This window comes from Sus scrofa, chromosome 3 (assembly GCF_000003025.6).
Source record: "Sus scrofa isolate TJ Tabasco breed Duroc chromosome 3, Sscrofa11.1, whole genome shotgun sequence".
NCBI lineage: Eukaryota > Metazoa > Chordata > Mammalia > Artiodactyla > Suidae > Sus > Sus scrofa.
Genome location: NC_010445.4, coordinates 107,068,851 through 107,094,220, shown reverse-complemented (window position 1 = coordinate 107,094,220; position 25,370 = coordinate 107,068,851). Strand labels below are relative to the sequence as shown.

The window sequence follows — 25,370 nt, the reverse complement described above, 5'->3', positions numbered from 1 at the left end:
ATGACATGGAAATAACCTAAATGTCCATTGACAGATGAATGGATAAAGAAGAAAGACAGATACCATATGATATCACTTATATGTGGAATTTAAAATACAGCACAGATGAACATACCTACAAAACAAAAAATGACTCACCACTATAGAGAACAGACTTGTGGTTGCCAAAGGAGAGTAGGGGTGGGGAAGAGAAGGACTGGGAGTCTGAGACTAGCAGAAGCAAAGTATTTATAGAGGATGAATAAACAACAAGGTCCTACTGTATAGCACAGGGAACAGTACTCAATATCCAAAGGTAAACCATAATGGAAGAATGTGTGTGTGTGTGTGTGTGTGTGTGTGTGTGGTGTGTGTAACTGAATCACTTTGCTGTATCGCAGAAATGAACATTGAAATCAACTATGCTTAAATAAGAGTTTTTAGAAATGATGGGGGAAAGTATTCATTTAAATTTAGACATAAGTAAGTGTGTTTCCAACTGTATGCATTAGAGGCTGTACCTAATCTTTAAGCAACACTGATGACTGAAGGAAGTTAGGAATATCTTAGGAAAAAACTGGCAATTTCTCTTATTTTGTTAGAAATAGAAACCTAAACTTAGGATAAAGACTGAATTGAAGAGTTATGGAAGTTGTTACAAAACATACATGGTAAGTTAATCCATATAAATGGTTATTTGATCACTTTGAGAAAATAAGGTAGAGGAGATCCTTGACCAGTTTTAGTCACTGCATCTCACACAATTGTGTGTATAAAACTAATTCTTTCCTACATTTTTAAAAGTTACACAGTAAAATGTTATAATATATTACAAAGGTATAATTTTTTTCCTCTTTGAAAATGTCCACCTTACCTGTTACAACTAAACTGTATTGAAATTTTGATTTTTCAGGGTTTTTTCTCAATTTCATTTTTCTGAAATTGTGCCTTCTAGATGATGAAAGAATTTAAAAATTAGTTAATTGAAGAAAGGAAGGAAGGGGGGAAGAGTACTGAAACTCAATTTTGAGATTTTATACATTTAACTTGATAATGGAGAAATGTAGACAAAATAACTAGAAATTAACATTTATCTTTACTATGAACGAACACTATTTTCTAAAATATCATGTTCTGTCGTTGGAACATTTAATAAAATAGCTACCTTTATTATCTAAAAATTTAAAAAATAAAACTTAATGGCCATGAGAGAACAGTATATCCTTGTAAAAAGTCTAATAAAGTCATCCTAAGTAAATATCAAAAACTTAAATTCTAAGTCTTTAGCCATACTTTGGTCCTTTAGAGTCTATTTGTGATCTGTAACTATATTATGATATATTCATATATGCATATGTGTTTTATTAACATGTATAAAAATAATTAATCCAAAACTATTTAATCAGTAGTCTCAACCACTTGCTATAGCTTTTGACTATATTGCATTCAAATAATAAAGGTTATGTGTTGTGAGTTCCCTTGTGGTGCATCAGATTAAGGATCTGGCATCATTACTGCAGCAGCTCTGGTCATTCCTGTGGCATAGGTTTGATCCCTGGACCAGGAACTTTTGCCTGCCATGGGCTTGGCCATAAATAAATAAAAATTCTTACTACCTAGTAGGCTGTGATTAATTGTTTCAATTTTTTGTTACTTAAATATTTCCTTCTGACTTGTGTAACTCTTTCTGCCTTTTGGGGTTACTTGGTTGTTTTAATAAGAAAGTAAAATATATTGTTGTATTATGCCTTTTATTTTATTTTATTTTTTTTTTCAGGGCTGCACCCAGGAAGTTCCCAAGCTAGGGGTCTAATTGGCCTGCCCTATGCCACAGTCACAGCAACGCCAGATCTAGGCCACATCTGCAACCTACACCACCACTAACAGCAACGCTGGATCCTTAACCAACTGAGTGAGGGCAGGGATTAAACCTGCAACCTCATGGTTCCTGATCAGATTCAATTCTGCTGAGCCATAACAGGAACTCCTTTTTTTTTTTTTTTTTTTTTTGGCACTATGCATTTATTACAGCACTCCCCCTTATCTGCAGGGGTATATTCCAAGACCCCCAGTGGATACCTGAAACCACAGGCAGTAGTGAACCCTGAATGTACTTTCTTTCCCATCCATACATATCTATGATAAAGTTTAATTTATAGAGAATGCACAGTAAGAGATTAGCAATAAAAGAAAATACTAGAACAGTTATACAATATACTGTAATAAAATTCTGTAAATGTACTTCTCTCTCTTATGTACACGCATATACACTCTCTCTCTCAAAATGATCTTATTTCTCTGTGCTCACCTGTCTTGTGATGATGAGAGATGATAAATTACCTACATGATGTGATGAAAAAAGATGAATGATAAAGACTTGGAATGTAGGGTTGGGCTACTTTTTTTTTCCTCTCCCCTCCCCCCTTTTTTGGCTGCCCATGGCATATGGAGTTCCTGGGCCAAAAATCAGATCTGAGCCACAGCTGCAACCCAAGCCTCAGCCATGATGACGCCGCATCCTTAACCCACTCTGCAGGGCGGGGGATGGAGCCTGTGTCCCAGTACTCCCAAGACACCACCAATCCCATTGTGCAACAGCGGGAACTCCAGGGTTAGGCTACTTTTGACCTTCTGAGAATACATTGAAGAAGGAACAGAAGGATCATGTGTTTTGGATGATCGTAGGTTGTCCAGCCATGACAAATGACATCGATGATTGGAACAGATGATGAGATGGTTGAGAATCTCAAGTGGGATGGAGATAGTAGGCCTGAGATTTCACCAGAATTGTCAGAACAGCAAGCAATTTAAAACCTACGAGTTGTTTATTTCTGGAATTTTTTATTTAATATTATCAGACCATAAGTAACTGAAACCACAGAAAATAAAACCCGGATAAGGGAGAGCTACTATATTTAGAGTCTTTAAAAAAAATTTTAGGAGTTCCCTGGTGGCCTAGTGGTTAAGAATCTGGTGTTGTCACTATTGTGGCTCAGGTTCAGTCCCTGGTCTAGGAACTTCTGCATGCTGCAGGCACCTTCAAAAGAGAAGAATTTTTTTTTAAATTTTACTAAAACGTAAACTGTGAAGGCAGTCTGTAGTTAGGAAGAGATTCCAAAAATTGCTATCACTGGGGTATTTTCATATATTCAAAGGAAGCTACAAAATAGGAGCTAATACAAAATTGCTGTTTTATCATTTGATCATTTAACCTTCTTAACAAGATGAAATTGATCAAATGATCGGGGATTTTATAACTTCTTTATAAAATAAAGTGTTGGATCATAGTTGCGTTAAGTAGAAAAGTAAGAAGACAATCTATCAATCATAGATACATAGGGAAAATTTTCCTGATGTCAAAACAGTTCATCCAACTTTTTGAGTTCCATAATGGTTAAGTCAGATACTTATATGAGTCGTCATTTATTTCATCATCTCTAATAGCATGTCACATTCAAAAAAATGAAAGAAAATAATAATTCAGAGGGTAATAACTATCTATGGAAAGTCCTTTGTATTCATTCTTAAGATACTGGTAAGGGAGTTCCCGTCGTGGCGCAGTGGTTGGCGAATCCAACTAGGAACCATGAGGTTGTGGGTTTGATCCCTGCCCTTGCTCAGTGGGTTAATGATCTGGTGTTGCCGTGAGCTGTGGTGTAGGTTGCAGACGCGGCTCGGATCCTGCGTTGCTGTGGCTCTGGTGTAGGCCAGCGGCTACAGCTCCGATTCGACCCCTAGCCTGGGAACCTCCATATGCCACAGGAGCGGCCCAAGAAATGGCAAAAAGACAAAAAGAAACAAATTAGAGAGCAAATATACAATAGAAAGAATTAACAGGAGTAACTGCTTATCATTAAAAAAACTAATAAAAATTAACTAGCAGGAGTTCCCGTCGTGGCGCAGTGGTTAACGAATCCGACTAGGAACCCGACTAGGAACCATGAGGTTGCAGGTTCGGTCCCTGGTCTTGCTCAGTGGGTTAACGATCCGGCGTTGCCGTGAGCTGTGGTGTAGGTTGCAGACACGGCTCGGATCCCGAGTTGCTGTGGCTCTGGCATAGGCCGGTGGCTACAGCTCCGATTCAACCCCTAGCCTGGGAACCTCCATATGCCGCAGGAGCAGCCCAAAAGAAATAGCAAAAAGACAAAAAAAAAAAAAAAAATTAACTAGCAAAATTGATTTAAAAAAAAAAAAGGTACTGGTAAAACATAATTGTTATTCCTAACTAAATGGAAATAACAAGATTAGTAGTTCCCTTGTGGCATAGCAGGTTAAGGATTGGGCATTGTCATTTTAGTAGCTTGAGTCGCTGCTGTGGCATGGGTTCAGTCCCAGGCCCAGAACTTTCACATGCCGTAGGTATGGTCCAACGGAAATACCAGCAGAAATCTCTGTCACTTAAATTTGTTCCTTTGTACTCCCATTTGTAGAATAAGTAGAAGTCTAATGTAGTGCTTTAGGATGATCCTGAGCTTGAATTCCGTATTTCCCTTTACAGGTTGTACTAGTAGCCTCGCTAATAAGACTTTCCTTATTTCGAAAAGAGTATTCTTGTTATGCACGTTGTGAGGACTGAAATAGATGTAGGTGGCAAGCAGATTGAACTATGCCTAAAATGAAGCAAATGTTCTTGGTAATGGCTTTTAACTGCCTCTGACTATAGTGCTATTGTAGTATGTAATATTTTCTATAGATTGGGATTTAAGTATCCTAGCCTAAAGAGAGTAATGAGTCCCTTTCATTGATAAAATCCACAAGAATTGAATGTCAGACTTTCCCTCATAACATTTCTGCCAACTGCATTTACATTGCCTTTGTAATAGTGATAATATAATCTTGTGTAATTGTCACCTAAGATATTTCTTGCTTCCCTCCTAATGATTTCAAAAAGCATTGTGTCTCAACGTAAAATTTTCTTACAGATACACCAAGTATCACTGCTAAACTAATTAGTGAACAAAAAGATGACAAAGAAAAGAAAAATCATGAAGAGAAGGAAAAAGTTAAGGCAGAAAACGGATTTCAGGACAATTATAGTGTTGTTGTTGCTTCAGGTATGTTTTTTTGTAATCGTGGGTTTCTGTAAAATATAACCATTTATATTATAGGATCTTAATGTAATAAAAAGTATTAATGAAAAAGTTGATGTAATGATGTCTTAATATTAGATACACAACTATTGCACCAGAAATCCATTATTCTTTGCAACCAGAATTATTAAACTTATTTTATACTTAGTGTATTTAATCAGATATTAAACGTGTAAATAGTTTAGACATTCCGTTTTACCTTAACTGTTTACAGAAATTATACTTTAGAAGTCCTATAAGTGTTAAGGAATTTTTCTGTAACCTTCCTGTTTTTATTTTGTTTGTTTTTTTCTTAAAAAGCAAAATGAAGAAGTATTCTCTAGTTTTCACTTAGGATGTTGTGCTCATTACATAAAATTAGAAAACATAAGTTATCAAAAGAAAATGGGTTGAAAAAGGAGCTTTTACTATTAGATGCTGGAAGAAGAAAAAAACAGCTAAGTGGTAATTGTGGAGGATATTTTAACACAATTTTTATTTCAGAAGGGAAGGCTCAGCATAAATTACCTTACTCTTCGAATAGGAGACCTCTGTTGGTTTAATATATCTTTTCTCAGAAATAAATTAATAAAACAAGACTTCCTGTACATATTTGTACAAAACTACTTTCTAGTAAACAGATGGTCATCTATATGTATCTCAGAGAATATAGAAGTTAATAATATTTATCTTCATGGAAAATAGTTACAAATGCAGCCAAAATTATTCCTGGAGTATAATGAATGATAAATGGAGTCAAAATATTGGATTTTAAATAAGAAACATTTCTATCTTTTGGCATTAATAGGAATATGGCGCTTTAGTAACATATTTTAGAAATACACTTTTACTTCAATGGTGTGTTGGCTGTATAGAATGTTAATGATTTTTGTTTTTCCTTCAAGGGCTGAAATCCCAGTCTAAACGTGCTGTGTCAGCTACACCACCTCGCCCGCCATCCAGGAGGGGGAGAACAATGCCCGATAAAATAGGAGGTGCTTCCTCAGGAGCAGAGGCTGCCAACAAAATAATTACTGTCCCTGTCTTTCACCTATTCCACAAACTCTTGGCTGGTAATGTCCACAGTGATAAAAGAGCTAAGAAATTTTAGTAATCTTACAGTTGTATAAATCAGATGTGTAATCACCAGAATCATGTTTAATCATATGCTACTGATGAGATAATTTCCTGAGGCTTTGTTCATATAGTTCCGTCCAAGAGAAGTGAGAACAAGAAAGGGAGTAACCTATTTCAGACCCTTTAAAACACCATAATGTTACATTTTTGCACTTTACTAGCTGCCTAAATTTTTTTATGAATGTGTTGTAAGTGATCAGTGAAATTAACGTTTTAGTGTGTTCATAACAAGTTACATAGGATGCAGTGTGAGGCAGATTTTAAAGAACTAGTTCTTGCAGTGGAAATCTTAGATGTACCACTGATAGGGAAGCTTCCTCTCTGTCTAAAATATATTCTTTGACCAGTATAGTTTCCATTAGTCAAGGCATTTTATTTTATTTCCATTTTTGTGCTGTATCATAATCAGATTGCCACTTAACTTAGAATGGATTTTCCTTCTTGGCTTTACATAGCTGATTCATAGGGGAGGTCAGTAAATTATGATGGGTGGACTGGATGCTTCTTTTCATAAAAAAAAGTTTTATAGGAATATAGTTGTGCCCATTCATTTATGTATTGTCTATAACTGTTTCCATGCTACAGTAGAGTTAGAAGTTGTAGCATAGACCATATGGCTTCCATAGCTTAACATATTTATTGTCTGACCTTTTATTTAAAAGATTGACCAGTCCAAGGTTTATGGGAATGTCTCTTTTTTCTATTTACCATGACTCAGTTGGTGGGTTAGCAGCTAATTAACACTTTATATTGACATCATTGTTCACACAAGGCAGAAATGGTTTGAGGTTTGTAAACTTTCTATGAACTTTTTAAATTGCTTTGAAGTTGATGTCAGAATCAAACTCTTACTTATAGTTTGGTGAAAGCATTAAGTAGTTGAATAAATTCAATCAAGTAAGTGTCTCCTTCTTGGATTCCAATTTTAACTTACTTATATCATTTTTAGGCCAGCCATTGCCTGCTGAAATGACGCTTGCCCAGCTTTTAACTCTCCTATATGACCGAAAACTTCCTCAAGGTTACCGCTCAATAGATCTAACTGTTAAGTTGGGATCTAGAGTTATCACAGACCCAAGTCTTTCAAAAACAGATTCTTTTAAAAGACTACACCCTGAAAAAGGTATGTGTGTGATATTTCTTTAAAATTATAATCTGGGGAGTTCCCTTGTGGTACAGTAGGTTAAGAATCAGGTGTTATCACTGCTGCAGCTCTGGTCACTGCTATTGTGCAGGTTTGATCCCTGGCCCAAGAACTGCATGCCTCTGGGTGTGGCCAAAAAGGAAAAGCAGAGAAGTAAAATTAAAGTCTGTGATCTAATCAGGCAAGGATTTCTACAACTGATAATTAAATTTACATTTTTATTACATCAATAGTAAGATACATTTTTTCCTTTATGACTGAGTTATTTCTAAATAAAATTGCCATGATTTCCATTGGAAATTAATCTTAATTACTTGTGTAGGGTCACTTATTTTATAGGACCATATGCTTTAATTTATAATATTTCTGCCTGAGCCATGTGAATTGTTCATAATTTTATAATTAAAGTGAGAGGGCCAATTTAGAATTTCTAGTTTCCTTATAGTTTATATCAAGTGATATTTCATGCTCATAAATATTTTTTCCCTAGTCAAAAGTGGGATCATACATTTTCTTACCTTTTTATTTTTATATATTCAATTAAATATTTCTAAATGTGCCTTTTTCTTTTTTTTCATTTTATGGGTGCACTTGTGGCATGTGGAAGTTCCTAGGTTAGGGTTGAATTGGAGCTGCAATTGCCGGCCTACGCTATAGCCATGGCAACACCGGATCCAAACTGCATCTGCAACCTATGACACAGTTTGCCTCAGTGCCAGATTCTTAACCCACAGAATGAGGCCAGGGATTGAACCCACACCGTCATGAGACAACATTGGGTCCTTTACCCACTGAGCCATAGTGAGAACTCCCTAAATGTGTGTGGTTTTTTTGTTTTTTAGGGCTGCACCCATGGCGTATGGAATTCCCAGGCTAGGGTTTGAATCACAGCTGCACCTGCTGGCCACAGCCACAGCAACACGGAATCCAGCTGCGTTTGCAATTTATACTGCAGCTCATGGCAACACCAGATCTTTAACCCACTGAGCGAGGCCAGGGGTCAAACTGGCATCATCATGGATACCAATCAGGTTTGTTACTGCTGAGCCACAACAGGAACTCCATGCCTTTTTTTTTTTTTTTTTGTCTCTTTGTCTTTTTGTCTTTCCGTCTTTTTGCCTTTTTCTAGGGCCACTCCCGTGGGCACATGGAGGTTCCCAGACTAGGGTCCAATCAGAGCTGTAGCCACCAGCCTACGCCAGAGCCACAGCAGTGCCAGATCTGAGCCATGTCTGCGACCTACACCACAGCTCACGGCAACGCTGGATCCTTAACCCACTGAGCGAGGCCAGGGAGCGAACCGGCAACCTCATGGTTCCTAGTCGGATTCATTAACCACTGCGCCATGACGGGAACTCCTCCACACATTTCTTTTTTAATTGCCTGTTTTTCATACAGATATAACAAAATTGATCTGTTTCCCAATTGTTGAAGCATTCTCTTTCCAAGTTTCCACTACCATAAATGGTATCTAAGCAATAATTTTATTACTGTCAATATGCATCTTATTTATCTTCAGTTTTTCTCATGATTGAAGCTCAGTATTTAGTTGTTAGCATTTTGTGTTCTTGTTTTATTTTGTTTTAGGACCACACCTGCAGTATATTGATGTTCCCTGGCTAGGAGTTAAATCTGAGCTGCAGCTGCTGGTCACAGCCACGGTAACACAGGATCCAAGCCTCATCTACGACCTACATTTCAGCTGGCAGCAATGCCAGATCCTTAACCCACTGAGCAAGGCCAGGAAGTGAACCCATATCCTCACAGAGACTTTGTTGGGTTCCTAACACACTGAACCACAACAGGAACTCCGCATTTTGTGCTCTTTACTAAATATTAATACGTCTATCTCCTTTGCCCAAAATTTCAGTAGGATTAATTGTCTTTTTAATGTTCATAGGATCTGGTTATCTGTGGAAATAACTTTTGGTTTTCCTCTGTGAGTGATTCAAAATTAAACCAATATGGTTTAATTTTCAGTTTTCAGTGAATCTTTGTCTTGTTCAATTTTTCCTAGTTGGATACTTTAGAGCACAGCATGTACATACATTAATATTTTCTGGAGTCTCCATGTCTTCTTTGCTGTAAAGGACAATGCTTCCTAGTCTTCATTATGCTATACATCACCTTCAAGACATTATGAAAGTACGGATTCCCATTCAATAGGTCTAGAGTGGAACCTGAGATTCTACATTTCAAAAGCTCTCAGACTGATGCTGATGCTTATTGGTCCATGGACCATGCTCTGTGTAGCACAACTGTAGGGAGCAACATCAGAAGTCATTTAAACATTTTGTAGCATCTAGCCTTAAAAGACCTATATCTGAATAACTTAATTATGCTCTTTTGTTGAGTGGAAAGATGACAACAATACCTGCTTTGTGAATGAAAATGTTTTATATAAAGAGACTCTTCTTAGCTATTATTTGCAATTATTCTTCTAGATCATGGAGAATTACTTGGTAGTTGTCCTGATGATGAGGCTCTTACTCCAAGTGATGAATGTATGGATGGAATACTGGATGAATCTTTACTTGAGACCTGTCCCATTCAGTCACCATTACAAGTTTTTGCAGGAATGGGTGGATTGGCTCTTATTGCAGAACGACTACCCATGCTGTATCCAGAAGTAATTCAACAGGTAAGACAAGGTTCCTAATTGATTATATCATTCCATGACAGACCTTCCTTCCCTTTTTTTGTGTGTTTAACTTAAACTTTGGAAATATTCTCATTTAAAGTCTTTGAAGGGAGTTCCCATTGTGGCACAGTGGAAACGGATCTCTCTAGGAACCATGAGGTTGCCGGTTCGATCCCTGGCCTCGCTCAATGGCATAAGGATTCAGTGTGGCCATGAGCTGTGGTGTAGGTCGCAGATGCGGCTTGGATCTGGCGTTGCTGTGGCTGTGGTGTAGGCCGGCAGCAGCGACTCTGATTTAGATCCCAGCCTGAGGGTGCGGCCCTGTAAAGACGAAAGACAAAATAATAAAGTCTTTGAATACTGTATAAATCTTTCAAAGCTCAGCCTATACAGAGCTTTGTGAGAATAGTTGGTACTTAAGAAATACTGAAGACCAAGCGCATTTGCCAAGGTCATAACACTGTAGCATTTATCCTGATTTTATGGTCATCACACTGTAACATTTTTTTGTTTCTGCACTTCTTAAGGGGTGATATTAATTATGGATATTACTGGAAATGGGAGAGTAAAGTAGTCATGTATACTCCTACCCAAATATATTATGTCTTTTTGCTTAACTTTTATTCCTTTTTAGGTTCCGTTTCCATTTTAAGTAGTTTTTAAAACATTAACTTCTTCGCCTGTTCATTAATATTACTGTTATTGAAAGTGTACTTTCAGGGTTATTAATGAAAGTGGAATGTGATACACAGAGAGTTGTAAATACTAAGCTCTTTATTTTTGTAGAATTGGGTATGAGAATTATTCTAATTTTATGCACTGTGTGTGTGTGTGTGTGTGTCTGCCTGCATTAATTCTCTGGGACTGCCAAAACAAAATGCCACAAACTGGGTGGCTTACATTGGAAATTTATTTTCATACAGTTCAAGAGGCTCTAAGTCTGAAATCAAGGTGTCACCAGAGCCACGCACACTGTGAAGGCTCTGGAGAAGAATCCTTCCTAGCCTCTTCTTAGCTTCCAGTAATTGCTGGCAGTTAATGGCATTCATTGGTCTATAGCTGCATCACTCCAGTTTCTGCCTACATCTTCACTTGGGGCCATCTTCTTGTATCTGTGTGTCTGTGTATTGCCCTCTCCTTATGAGAGCCCTGTTCATTGGATTTAGGATGGATTTAGAGTCTACCCTAATTCGGTATGGCCTCATTTGAATTGATTATGTTTGCCAATAAGACCACATTGCCAATAATAGCCCACAGGCTTGGGGGTAGAACTTGAGTATATCTTTGGGGGAGATTTATTTCAATCCACGTAATACCTAGCTACTCAGTAAATGGTTATTACTTACCTGCTATTCAAAGAGCTAATACTTTAAGGTGATACAACCATGATGTAAGGTGATTGCCACAGGACAATATAAGGAAAATTTTATTTCTATATGGAAAATGTAATAACATGCAAAGGTTTGAAATGGAAAAGACTCTGACATTCTCAAGATTATTACTGCTCATTGAAAATGATTTTCCTAATTCAGGATTCACTATGGTGTATTATATTGATTGGAAATCAAGAATTGCTAAAATAGGGAGTTCCTGTTGTGGCTCAGCCGGTTATGAACCTGACTAGTATCCATGAGGATGTGGGTTTGCTCCCTGGCCTTGCTCAGTGGGTTCAGAATTTGGCATTGCCATGAGCTGTGGCGTAGATCGCAGTCATGGCTGGATCCCACATTGATTTTGTCTATATATATAGTCACATATATACATGTGTCTGTACATGTTTTTCCTAGATTTGCTTGTTTGTTTACAGGGCATGGATTCAGACCTCCCCCAGCAATATTTGCATACCTGTATCCCATATCTTCTTTTTAAGGTTCTGTTTCAAACAAAGAAATGGGTGCCCCTTGGAAGAATTCTAGGATTAGGGCAGAGAAGGTACAAGATGAGCCTAGATATAGGAGCCTTCTTTAGGGGGCCTCACTGACCAAATCTGATTCTACTTGGGCATCAGATAAATGATAGTAACAGACTGTAACCTATAGAATAAAATTAATAAATGAATGAATGAATAGATGGAAATAAAGGGAACATCTTTGCTTTCTGTTCAGTGCCAACTAATAAATGTAGAAGGAATGATAAAATTTGAAAATCACCATTTGGCAACCACTGTAATTAGTATTATTACAGGCGAGCATTATAAAAATGCTGATTCTAATGGATCACAGTTTAGTAAGAAACAAGATAATTACAAAGAATCAGCCTACTTAACTGATTACAGAGGAGAAAATAGTAACTTGAAAAGTGGAGATACTTGGCAGAGACCATCATACTAATGGTATAATGTAACTCACTTTTAAAAAGTGTCCCTTTATTGATTTCTATATTCTTATATTTTAAAGAGATCGTTTGAATTCAAGTCTTTATTTTGAAGCTGATGTTGAAACATACAGATAATCAAACAATTTTTTTTTTCTTTAGGTGAGTACGCCAGTTGTAACATCTACCACTCAGGAAAAGCCAAAGGATAGTGATCAGTTTGAATGGGTGACTATTGAACAATCAGGAGAATTAGTTTATGAAGCACCGGAAACCATTGCAGCTGAACCTCCACCTATCAAGTCTGCTGTACAGACCATGTCTCCCATACCTGCCCATTCTTTGGCTGCTTTTGGATTATTTCTTCGTCTTCCGGGCTATGCTGAAGTGCTTCTGAAAGAGAGAAAACATGCCCAGTGCCTTCTTCGCTTGGTATTGGGAGTGACAGATGATGGAGAAGGAAGTAAGTGTTTAGTGTTATTAATGAAATTTACCATAGGTAGTTGTGTAAAAGTTATTCAGATCATTGCCTTTTATTCTTCATTTGTTTCTTTCATAGTTTTAGCCTCTAGAAGACTTGTTATTGGCAACTTATTTCCAATGATAGGTATTCTAAATCCTAAAGAATCTTATTTTCACTTCTTTATTCATTCAGAAGTTATTTGTGCTTACAGAGATACTGGGCATTATTGGAGGTATTTAAAGATGAAGCAGGTGTTTAGACCTGACCTTCAAGTAGCTAATGTGCTCCAGTAATAGCAACGAGGAATATATGTACACATATAGACTGAACAAGTTATAAAAGCCTTGAGAAAAGTACAGTCTTATGGATGCTTGCAAGTATGAGATTATTTCCTTACTACCTAGCACTGTGAATAAAGTAGCATTGTAGGTTTTACTGAGACCTTGAAGAATATGGTCAGTATACGTTGCAAATGAGTTATTTCAGAAAGCAGGAATGATTTGAGCAATGTTTATATGCTCATATAGTCAGTATAGGTTGAGAATGAGTTGTTTCAGAAACAGGAATGATGTGAGCAGTGTTTATGTACTTATATGAGAGCAGATAATTTGCATAAAGCAGCACTGAGAGATCATTTTATTTATTTAACTGTCTATCTATTTATCTATCTATGTGTCTATCCTTTTAGGGCCCACCCATGACATGTGGAAGTTGGAGCTGCAGCTGCTGGCCTTTGCCATAGCCACAGCAATGCCAGACCCTAGCTGCATCTGTGACCTACACCACTTCACAGCAACACTGGATCTTTAACCTACTGAGTCAGGGCAGGATCGAACCCATGTCCTCATGGACACTAGTTGGGTTACCACTGAGCCATGACGGGAACTCCTGAGAGATCATTTTAAAAGGTGTTATTGATAATATATCATGGAAGAACTTCTTAAAATCTTCAGATTTTATTCTGAATAGCAATGAAAATTTATTAAAATATGTTAAGTAGGGAATGTAATGAATTCTTTTAAGAATTCTTCAGTGAGGTGTTCCATTGTGACTCAGTGGGTTATGAATCCAGTTAGTATTCATGAGGATGCAGGTTTGAACCCTGGCCTCGCTTAGTGGGTTAAGAATCTAGCATTGCTGTGAGCTGTGGTATAGACTGCAGATGCAGCTCGGGTCCCACAATGCTGTTGCTGTGACTGTAGCCGGCAGCTGCAGTTCTGATTCAACCCCTAGCCTGGGAACTTCCATGTGCTTCTGGTGCAGCCCTAAAAAAAGCACCCCCCCCAAAAGAATCCTTCAGTGAATCTGGTAGCAATATTTATGTTAAAGAAAACAGAATGAGGAAAATGACATAACAATATATTATAAAATAACAATTTATAATTTAATCATAATATAAAGCTATGGTGATTGTTTTCGTTGGGCTGGCAGTGATTTTAATAGAAAGAAACAAAGAAACCATAGGGTAGCCCAGCAAGTATATTTTCATTTGATTTATCTCTAATTCTTCAGTTAGTAACCATAACATTTGAGAACTAATATTTTTATGTTATTTTAAAATCATACAGTTTTCAAACTAAAATAAAATCTATGGTTTTGATTAGAGATATTTTTCATGTGCCGCTTAGAAAGAATACACTGGTGGAGTTCCCGTCGTGGTGTAGTGGAAATGAATCCGACTAAGAACCATGAGGTTGTGGGTTTAATCCCTGGCTTGCCCGGTGGGTTAAGGATCCGGCGTTGCCGTGAGCTGTGGTGTAGGTCTCAGACACAGCTCAGATCTGGCGTTGCTGTGGCTGTGACGTAGGCCAGTAGCTGTAGCTCTGATTAGACCCCTAGCCTGGGAACCTCCACATGCCGTGGGAGGGGCACTAGGAAAGGCAAAAAGACCCAAAAAGAAAAAAAAAAAAAAAAAGGAAGAAATACACTGGTACATTCTATACATAAAAGTATATTTATTCCAGTAAAATTATATGAATTTATTTGTGCATCCTGTAACCCTGAAGTATTGAGTATTCAAGGTATGTATTTTTTCTTTTGTATTTTCATAATGATGGAATTCTTCAGAAATAGACATAATTTTAAGTGATTTTATAATTATATTAAATTACGGTGTCTGTCTACTAAATAAGTCCTGGTTGGTTTCATATATAAATTGTTTATACTTATTTTAGAAGATCAGGAATTTCTTACTGCTTCATCTGATTTTTTTTTTTTTAATTTATTTATTTATTTATTTTTTGTCTTTTTGTTATTTCTTTGGGCCGCTCCCACGGCATATGGAGGTTCCCAGGCTAGGGGTCCAGTGGGAGCTGTAGACACCAGCCTACACCAGAGCCACAGCACCGCGGGATCCGAGGCGCGTCTGCGACCTACACCACAGCTCACGGCAACGCCGGGTCGTTAACCCACTGAGCAAGGGCAGGGACCGAACCCACAACCTCATGGTTCCTAGTCAGATTCGATAACCACTGTGCCATGACAGGAACTCCGCATCTGATTTTTTTATATAAAGGGATAAGAACCATGGGTATTTTAGGACTCTATTACAAGAAAGTAGGTGTAACCCTAAACAGAAAAAAAAGAATTGTCTTTAGGCCAATTCATACTATTTCTAGTGATATATAATGAATATTTATTAAAGAGTGTAATTCTGATATTCCTTTTTGCAGTAGTTAAGTCGTCCACAATTCACGTAAAAGTGGTTTTTTGTTTGTTTTGTTGTTTACATTTAACACTCCTCTCTAGCTAGAACGTAGTGAAAAACTTTATTGCCAACAAAACAAAATAGTTTCACTCTTTTTTGCTTTTTTAGGGCTGTACCTGTGGCATATGGAAGTTAGCAGGCAAGGGGTCAAATCAGAGCTACACCTGCCGTCCTACACTGTAGGCACAGCAACGTGGAATCCGAGCCACGTCTGCAACCTACACCATAGCTCACGGCAACACCAGATCCCTGACCCACTGAGCAAGGCCAGGGATCAAACCCTCGTCTTCGTGGATACTAGTTGGATTCATTTCCGCTGCACCACAGTGGAACTCCTAGTTTCTCTCTGATTGATGGTTGAAACTATTTCCAGGCAAGCAGTTACTTTCATGCTATTTTAAGAAACTTTTGATGCTTCTTTTATCTTATTATTTTTTTTTTTTGTCTTTTTGCCATTTCTTGGGCTGCTCCCACGGCGTATGGAGGTTCCAAAGCTAGGGGTCGAATCGGAGCTGTAGCCACCGGCCTACGCCAGAGCCACAGCAGAGCCATGTCTGTGACCTACACCACAGCTCACGGCAACACCGGATCTTTTAACCCACTGAGCAAGGCCAGGGATTGAACCTGCAACCTCATGGTTCCTAGTCGGATTCGTTAACCACTGAGCCATGATGGGAACTCCGATGCTTCTTTTTAGAAAAGTTGCTGGTTTTTAGTTTAAATTCTAGGTCATAATATTGACATAATCTGTTAACTAGTACCATATGAGTATATTTCAACTTTCTTCTGGAGTTCATATGTATGATGTCTTTTAGCTTTTCTAGACACTTTATTATTAAATATTAAGATATTTCTATTCCATGTGTGATATTATTTTGTCGTTGTTTTCCAATAAATACAAGGATGTAATTTTACATTATGTTTTCATTATAGACTTGTGACCTTTTGTGTTGTTCCTTACTGCGTTTTAAAATATTTTTTTAATGTTGAATTCTCTTTCCTCTTAATCTAGGTCACATCCTACAGTCTCCATCAGCGAATGTGCTCCCAACCCTTCCTTTCCATGTCCTTCGTAGTTTGTTTAGCACTACACCTCTAACAACTGATGATGGTGTGCTTCTCCGGAGGATGGCACTGGAAATTGGAGCACTACACCTCATTCTGGTCTGTCTCTCTGCCTTGAGCCACCATGCCCCTCGAGTTCCAAACTCTAGCCTCAATCAAACAGAGGTAAGCTCAGTTTTCATTCTTTAATTATGAAAAACTCAGTTCAATTCGTGGAGTCCAGACATAGTTTTTTCTGAGCTAATTAGTATTTAAGAGACTGTGTTCCTTTGTTCTGCCCCTAAACAAAGCATACATAAAAGAGAAACAATGAATTAGTTATTCTTTTCTCTGTTAAGCTCTTTAATAAAGCCTTAAGTTAGCCCATCTACTTGTAAAACAAAAAAGATTTTATAACTTAATAAACTTTTCCTTTTACTATATACCAGAATATGCTGAATTTATTCTCTAATCCCTTTTCCTTTCTTTTCTTGAATTTCAGACAATCATACTATTGAATGAAAGGTTCTAGCCAGTACAGTTAAGACAAGAATAAAAAGGGTGGGGGATGAAGAAAATAAAACTAATTATTTCAAATGAGTAATTTCTGTATAGCAGCAACACACATAAAATTAGCAGTGTTTTTTGTTGTTTTTGTTTGTTTGTTTTCCTTTTCTGGCCACTCCCGCAGATATAGAAGTTCCAGACCAGGATTGAATCCATGGTTGATTTTCTTTTTGGCCTCGGTGAGGGGGGAACGGGTGGCTGCACCTACAGCATATGGAGGTTCCCAGGCTAGGGGTCGAACTGGAGCTATAGCTGCTAGCCTACAGCACAGCCACAGCAATGCAGGGTCCAAGCCTCGTCTGCAACTTACCCTGCAGCTTACAGCAGCACCAGATTCTTAACCCACTGAGTAAGGCCAGGGATCGAGCCCACATCTTTATAGATCCCAGTCAGGTTCGTTTCACTGAGCCACAAAAGGAACTGCAATGCTGGATCTTCTTAACCCACTGCACCGGGCCAGGGATCAAACTGATTTCTCCACAGAGACAAGCCAGATCATTAACCCATTGTGCCATAGTGGGAACTGTCAAAATGAGTTTTTTTAAGATGTCTCTTAGGTCATATGCAAGACTTCTCTTCAAAAATATACAAATATTTTTAATAGACTCTTATTAATTAGATTTTCATGAACTGAAGTCTGTGTAAATGTTTCTCTCTCATGGAGTAGAAGATACTTAGTATTTCTTCCCAAATTGATCCTCAAGTTTGATGGAATTCCAGCTTTATTTTGGAGGAAGTTGATAAGCCATTTGTAAAATTTATTCAGAAACTCGAAAAGTCAAGGACAGCCAAGGCAATTTCAAGTAAGAACAGCATATCATATATATTGAAACCTACTCTTAAGCTGTGGTATTTGTGCAAGGATAGATAGAAGCCCAGCAAACAATAGGGACTCATGTTCAGATATACGTGGTCCTTTGGTTCTATGATAAAAATGACTCTGCAACAAAAGGGAATAAGTATGGTTTTATCAATAAATAGTGGTAGGGTCAGTTAAATATCCATATGGAACAAAAATGAATCTTTAGACTCGACTGTAGTCTGATGCAAAAGTTAATTCTAACTAGATGGTCAATCTAAATGTGTGTAATATGTACAAAATATGACAATATTCTTTTACCCAAAAAAGTAGATACCTTTTTGATTTCAGTGTAGACAAAGAATTTTTAGACAGGATGTAAAAGAAACATTAACCCATAAGGGGGGAAATGGCAAAAAGCAACTACATTAAGCAGTTTTTTTTTCCATCAGCTACACTATTTAAGAAAGTGAAAAGGGAAGCCACAGAACAGAGACTATATTTGTGTATATCTGATTTTAAAAATTATATCCAGAATATTTCGGGAGCTTCAGAAATTCCAAAAGGAAAAGGACAACAATGAAATAGAAAAGTACTAGATAAGCGATCAAAATGGGCCATTCACCAAAGGCTGTCTAAATATTCAATAACTGCTCAAAGGTGATATGTTGCTTTAATTATCAGAAAAGTACAAATGAAAACTTTTAATACATTAAGAGTACACATCCTATCACTATGTATATGCTTTCAAAAATAGTAGTACTAAATATTGTCCCATCATCATTCGTAATAATGTAAAGGCAATAGAATGGATAAAATAAATAATGTGAAAGCAGTAGAATGGGTAAATAAGTGTAGTCTACTCTGCAATAGGATACCATAAAGTAATGAAAGTAAATAGCTACAGTTAACTACATATAATAGGACCAAGAAATTTTATAAGCATAACTAAAATGCCAGGCACAAAGGAATACATGTATCATGATTCCATTTTTATAACGTTCAAAAATTAAATAAAACTAAACTATAGTGACTAGGGTTTCACATTTAGGTGGCAAAATTATATTTAAAAAGGAAGTAATGAGTATAAAGTCAGGTTATCCATTAGCTTTGTAGAAGAATGAGGGTATGATGGAACAAGGGCAATTTCTTGTGTGCAGTGATTTAATTCTTGATCTGCATGGTTAAATAAGTTGTTTGCAATTCATTAAACTTTACCTGTTTGTGTTGTCTCTGTAAATATATTATACTTCGCATTTAGAAATGTTTTTAAAAAATAAATAGCTGTTTTTACTAATAACCTTAATTATTACCTTTTAAATATAGATGGTAGTGAAATTTTTATTATTTAACTTTATTTTACAAAATGTGGAAGATGGAATTCTTCCATCATAGATCCGTAAAATTGTATTACATTTCATGAAAGTATTGCTCATATATAATATTCTTCCTTAGAAAATATTTCTGTTAAAATGCTTGCAAATTACCCCTGAAATTAATACTTTATTTCAAATATTTTGAGGGTACATAGTATGATAATTGAGTGAAAAATTTTTAAAGGAGGATTCTTATTACAAAATTAATTTTACAGTCTACAGAAATTATAATAATTGGCCTTACAGAGTTTGAGATTGCATTAATAAACCAGTGATTTCGGTCATTTTTTTTCTGTCTCTACAACATTCATGTTTTTACTGTGTTCTGTATTCCCCAAAGAAAATTTTCCACATATCACATTATAAATAAGAAATTGAGAATTACTCCTAGAAACAGAAGCAATCTTGCTTGCTGTGATTGAAAACATAGGACACCCTTGTAGATTCATTCTAAAAGATCTGGCTCATATCCCTATTCCTTCTCCTGTTTTCTCTGTTTAATCTTGAGTCTTTGACTCTGTAGGCCATAAGCTGCTTTTACCCCATCATTCCTGGTAAATATTTTTAAAAGTTCATTTATGTGTTCATTTATTTATTGCTGCACTGGCCAGGGATCGAACCTGTGCCACAGCAGTGACAATGCTAGATCTTTAACCTATTGAGCCACCAGAGAACTCCTGTTTATTCTTAAATATAAGTAAGCATTTGTTCCCTATTTCCCCTTTTCCCTAATCCTTGACAACTACCAGTCTGTATTTTGTCTCTATATATTTACCTACCCTGGATATTTCATATAAATGGAATGCATTCAGCCCTTGATGGGCTTTTGGGCCAATCTTTCAGTTGTTATGAATGGTCTTGCTGTGAACATGACTGTAATGTATTTGTTTGAGTATCAGGTTTATTTCTTTGGATATATACCTAGAAATGGAATTGCTGGGTCACACTGTAATTCTTTGATTTTTTTAAGAAATCTCTAAACTGTTTTCTGTAACAGCTAAAATATTTAAATTTATACAGACATTTTTGAGGATAAATAAAACCAAATAGTAATAATTTATTTTTTGTTATAAGCCACAGGTATCAAGTTCTCATAACCCTACATCAACAGAAGAACAGCAGCTCTATTGGGCCAAAGGGACTGGCTTTGGAACAGGCTCTACCGCGTCTGGATGGGATGTGGAACAAGCCTTAACTAAACAGAGGCTGGAAGAGAGCATGTTACCTGTCTTCTGCAGGTATATTTGCAAAGTTGAAAAATATTTTTTTGTATTGTTTTTAAGTACTTTTGACTATCCATCTCATTATCAGCTACTATTATAAAGCCCCTGCTCTCAGCACATTTAAGATAATGGACAAAGATTATTATTCCTGACTTGTAACTCTGAATTCTTTCCTCTCAATTAGCTTGTTCACTGAGAGGAAAGTGACAAGGATGAAATCATCCAATAACTGAAAAATGTACCATAACTTCCTTCTTCAAGTTAGCTTATCACCTAAAGTGCTGTATCTGGACTCTTTCTTTATTTTTAAATATCTATTAATGTCTTTGTTCCTCACATTGTTCTATGAGTTTTCTAGAATTGGGCAAGGTGATCTAGTATACAAAACCTTCAGTACCATAGAAAAGAGAAGATTCTTAAAGATCCTGTATCCCCTAGTGAACTAAAAATCAGTCTTTTTTTTTTTAAGCATTTTTCAAGCTCATTCTACTTAAAATTCTGATTCCATCACCCTCAGACTATAAACTGAATCTATTCAATAAAGTAAATAATCTCAGAGTTGCTACCAAACTCTTAAATTCATGTTCTTAGGTGGATTGCTTCTGTACATCTAGTCATATGCTGTGTACATCATGCAAAACATCCTCTTGAAAATCTAAAGAAGTCTCATTTTTAAAACATGTAGTATGAAGCATTGGTTGAGTTGAAAATATATCTTCTTGGTATTCAGATTGAATATCTAACGTAAAACATGGGCTTTCAAATTATATGAAGCTAAAATTCAGTTTAAATCCAACAATTTTTATTTTTAGGTTCTTGCAAGTTATATAAACCCTGCAAGTGGTGCTGTAAATGGAGAGGCTCAGTCATCTCACGAGAGTAGAGGACAGAACAGTAACGCCCTTCCTTCTGTACTTCTAGAGCTTCTCAGTCAGTCCTGCCTCATCCCAGCCATGTCATCTTATCTACGAAATGATTCAGGTAAACCATACTATAACCAGTCCTCTAAGATGTCTTTGTGGATGAATACTTGTATTTACCTGTTTTATCATTATCAGTTTAAATAATAAGGTTCAGTTGAAATATTTGAGTTTCTTCTCCAATTCATGTAGGTGTGAGTTTATTTCTTAAAAATTATTCTAGAAATAGTTTTGAGAGAGCCCCTAATTTGTTATTGTGTTATCATCTGTCCTATAACATAGAATAATAGTGTTCTTTATTCCTTTGTTTTCAACTGTGAAAGTACATTTTTTTCTTTTAATAACCTATAGCTGAAAATGATAGGGCAAAGGCTAGCAGCTTCATGACAACATTCTGATCTAAATATGGTTAATTGAACTTTTTTTTTCCTCAAATACTAGAACTGCAGACTGTAGTGATTTAAAGAAAAAGAGATTCAAGTTCATAGGTACTTGACAATAAGATATTCGTTTTTACCAATGCAAAAATAAAAGAACCATAGTGACTTATTTGGCCAGTATACAACAAATTATTGATTAAAACTAGTTTATTATTTACCTGGTTGTGAAATTATCTTCCAAGAAATGTATTCTGTTCCTAAATAAGAATAGAAAGTTTATGTTTTATTTAGACACTTGGTGATATACAGATAGTGTCAAAACAACAGCAGCAACAGTAACAACTCCAAGGAATTAACATCTCCTTATTTTAGCCAGGACCTTTAATTTTATTTATTCACTTAAAAAAATTTCTGCTTATCTCTGCCTTTATTCATATTCTTACTCATGGAAACAGGCACATTTAATTAGATTATCAAGAAAGAATAAGAAAGGAAAGCAATGGGAATGAATCTTTCATTAGTCTGTTTTGATGCTTGGTAGCAGTATAAATGCAGTTAGATTGATGGAAAATGTATTTGAAAAGGGATTACTACTCTTATTCTCCACCTTTATGGAGATTATTGTGCTTTAAAACATGCTATTAGCCTACTTCAAGCTTTTTCATAAAAATATTGAGGTGTTATGTTATTTAAATTGGTTTTTTAATATTTATCTGATGTTATAATATCAGATCAATATAAAATATATCTGATATTATTATAATTGATTTTATGTTGAGTGCATAGAGGCTAAGTGCTTTTTCTTGCATCGTTTTGCCATCAACAGAGATACGCTTCTGTGTCATCTCTCCTAGTCACACACTTACTACTTTCTCAATCTGTTGCAGGCACCTTATCACAACAAGAGAGACCATTTTGGTATTGTAGGAGTAGCACAGCACTTCCACAGATTTCAGCTTCATTTTGCTTTATCACATGAATGTTTGTTTGATTCCTTTTTTTTTTTTTTTTTTTTTTGGTCGTCCCATGGCATATGAGTTCCCAGGCCAGGGATCAGATGCGAACCACACTTGTGACCCGTGCCACAGCTGCTGCAGCCCTGGATCCCTAAGCAGCTGTGCCAGGCCAGTGATCAAACTTGCATCCAGCACTCCAGAGATGCCGCCGATCCCACTGCACCACAGGGGCAGCCCCTCGATTTATTCTATCACCCTTACCAGCCTACTGCGTAAGGCAACATACCACTTTTCAAATGATCCAAGATTTTTATTTTCTCATCGAGAGAGCACTTTATGTTCCCTCTTAGCCTTTGAGGTTGCTTTGACCACTTAATTGCTTTTTAGGAATCATTTTTTCACAGCAACAAAGGGTGTATACAACACATGTAGCAAACAGATTCAATGTGAGCCAGTGTTCAGTAACATAACTGTGTAGACGAAATTATACATAGCAAACTTAGTAATTTTTTAAATATAATTTTTTTTTATTTTTCTTCAGAGAACTTAGTTCATTAAGCTAAGTCTATAAGAAAGTTGTTACAAAAATTATAAAACAATATATTTGAAGCCACCACTTCAAGGTAGGTAACTGAAACAAATTAGTGAATTTTGTAGTTTGTATTGGGCTATTTTTTTCTCTAGTATCATTTTTTAAAGGAATAACAAAAACTGTTAGAAAGCAGTTACTCTCATGAGGGATTTCTTAAATAGATAGGAGAATCCTCACATGAAAGATAAGTTCATTTTAATTTCTTTCTCCCAACATTCTGACTTCCATTTGTCATAGCCATGTTATTTTGAAAGCTGCCTTGGAAACAAGGATCATTTTTTCCTTCCACCATACTCACTGTCAGTTACTTATATGCTATTGAGTAAGCCTTCAATTACCCCACTGGCCACTAGATGGAGATCTCATTTCATTGCTAGAAATACTTTGTAAAAATATATGAATGTGAGAATTAGCAGGTAAAAAGTTAAGAGTCCCTCACCCTCATCTCATCTCCTATTTTGGAAAATAACGTGTTCTTATTTACAGAAAACACTACCACTGAGCACATTAAATGAATAATCATTATATTTACATTAAATAATAGAGTGGAGCATGCCAAAAACCCTTTATCAAAGTGTTGTAAAATCTCTACCTTTTTAGTGCTGGTTTCATAGTGTCAGATTAGGAAGAAACAAATCATAAAAATTTATTCATTTGCCCACATTTAACTCTTTAGCAGTAATATGGCCATTACTAAACTCAAATTTTAAAGCAAGATATAAATGGATTTTTTTGGTGTGGAAAAGAGAAGTGAATAAACGTGATATGTTAGAGGAAGGTGAAAGTGAAAGAACAAGTGTAGAACTTTTTTATTGGAAATGTTATAAAATATTAACTAATTTGTCTTGTTGTCTTAGCTAAGTGGTGGTATATACTAGTATTAATATTTCCTCATTTTCATAGGATTGGCTTAGTAGTGCCATAACTAGCTATAAAGGGAAAAACCATTATTGCGAGCTTTGTTATACCATCTGATTCTCCTCACATTGGATTTTGTGGGGTTAAAGTTTTTGTATCTTATCTTAGGTTAATTCCTCAAAAGTCAGTATGTAAGTTTAATTTTGTGAGAGAATAAAGTTACTTTTTTATGGCTAATGTCTTAAATCTGACCACATTCTTAAAATCCGAAAGTTACTACTGAAAAGTTATTTCAGAGTAAACGCAGTTGGAATCATAGCTGTCTTTCCAGGCCTCAGGGCCACAAATTCAGAAAGGCCTTTTTTTCTTTGAGGGCTTAGAAATTGTATTAGTGATGTTACATGAAAATATACTGGTTTATAAACAAAAAAAAAGTGATTTTATCATTGTTTATGAAAGTAGTTATTTTTGCTGATACCCAGTGCCCGAGAAATAAGTAGAAATTGTTCTGCTGTCATAACACATAATTCTTAACATCATATCATTATTTACAGTTTTCTTGGTAATAGTGCATTTAAAACTTTGGGGTTATATCATTATATTACCATTTGCTTCCCTTGTTTTAAGATAGAGTCTGTCAGAAATGGGTGAAAATTTCCTAAGATTCTTCTGCTCAGTAGAGTTACATGTCACTTGGGTTTTAATCCCAAATTGTATCATGATAGCCCCAGTTTCCTTAAAAATTATCTGTATAGTACAAGTAAAGTCTGAAACAACTTCCTATAAAAGGGAGGGAAAGTTGCTTAAATTAAAATTTAGATGAGTTTCCAACTGACTTGATTTATACAGATTTATAAGGGTAAAATCTCTGCCACACTTTCAAGTTGTCTTCCTTGATTATCCAAAGTAGAATGGTCCTTCCCTTCCTATTAATTTCAGTGTGCCTAATATTTATATTTTCACTTCTCAGATTGTATTCCAATTATAGTATAAACCCACTTAATAAAATTCCACCAACCAACTTGCCAGATGTATTATAACTCTCCACTTCTGTAAACAGCTTGTCTTATGCCATATGTATTTTTTTCCCTTTAGACTGTCAGCGTATTGAGTTATATTTAATTCCAAATTTATTTATGCTTGTTGTATTGTCATTACATGATTTTATGTAAACTAGATTCTTATATGATAAATTAATGGAA

General features: G+C 36.1%; 1 protein-coding gene across 1 annotated transcript in view; it reads left to right on the top strand.

Annotated features, from left to right (window-relative positions):
* Positions 1-25,370, top strand: part of BIRC6 (baculoviral IAP repeat containing 6) — a 256,404-nt gene that overhangs the window by 175,150 nt on the left and 55,884 nt on the right. The window contains 9 exon segments of the mRNA XM_021087656.1: positions 4,902-5,033; positions 5,954-6,121; positions 7,135-7,308; positions 9,774-9,970; positions 12,446-12,746; positions 16,466-16,683; positions 20,314-20,449; positions 20,452-20,477; positions 21,275-21,443. Of these exon segments, the coding sequence (XP_020943315.1) occupies positions 4,902-5,033; positions 5,954-6,121; positions 7,135-7,308; positions 9,774-9,970; positions 12,446-12,746; positions 16,466-16,683; positions 20,314-20,449; positions 20,452-20,477; positions 21,275-21,443 (1,521 nt within the window).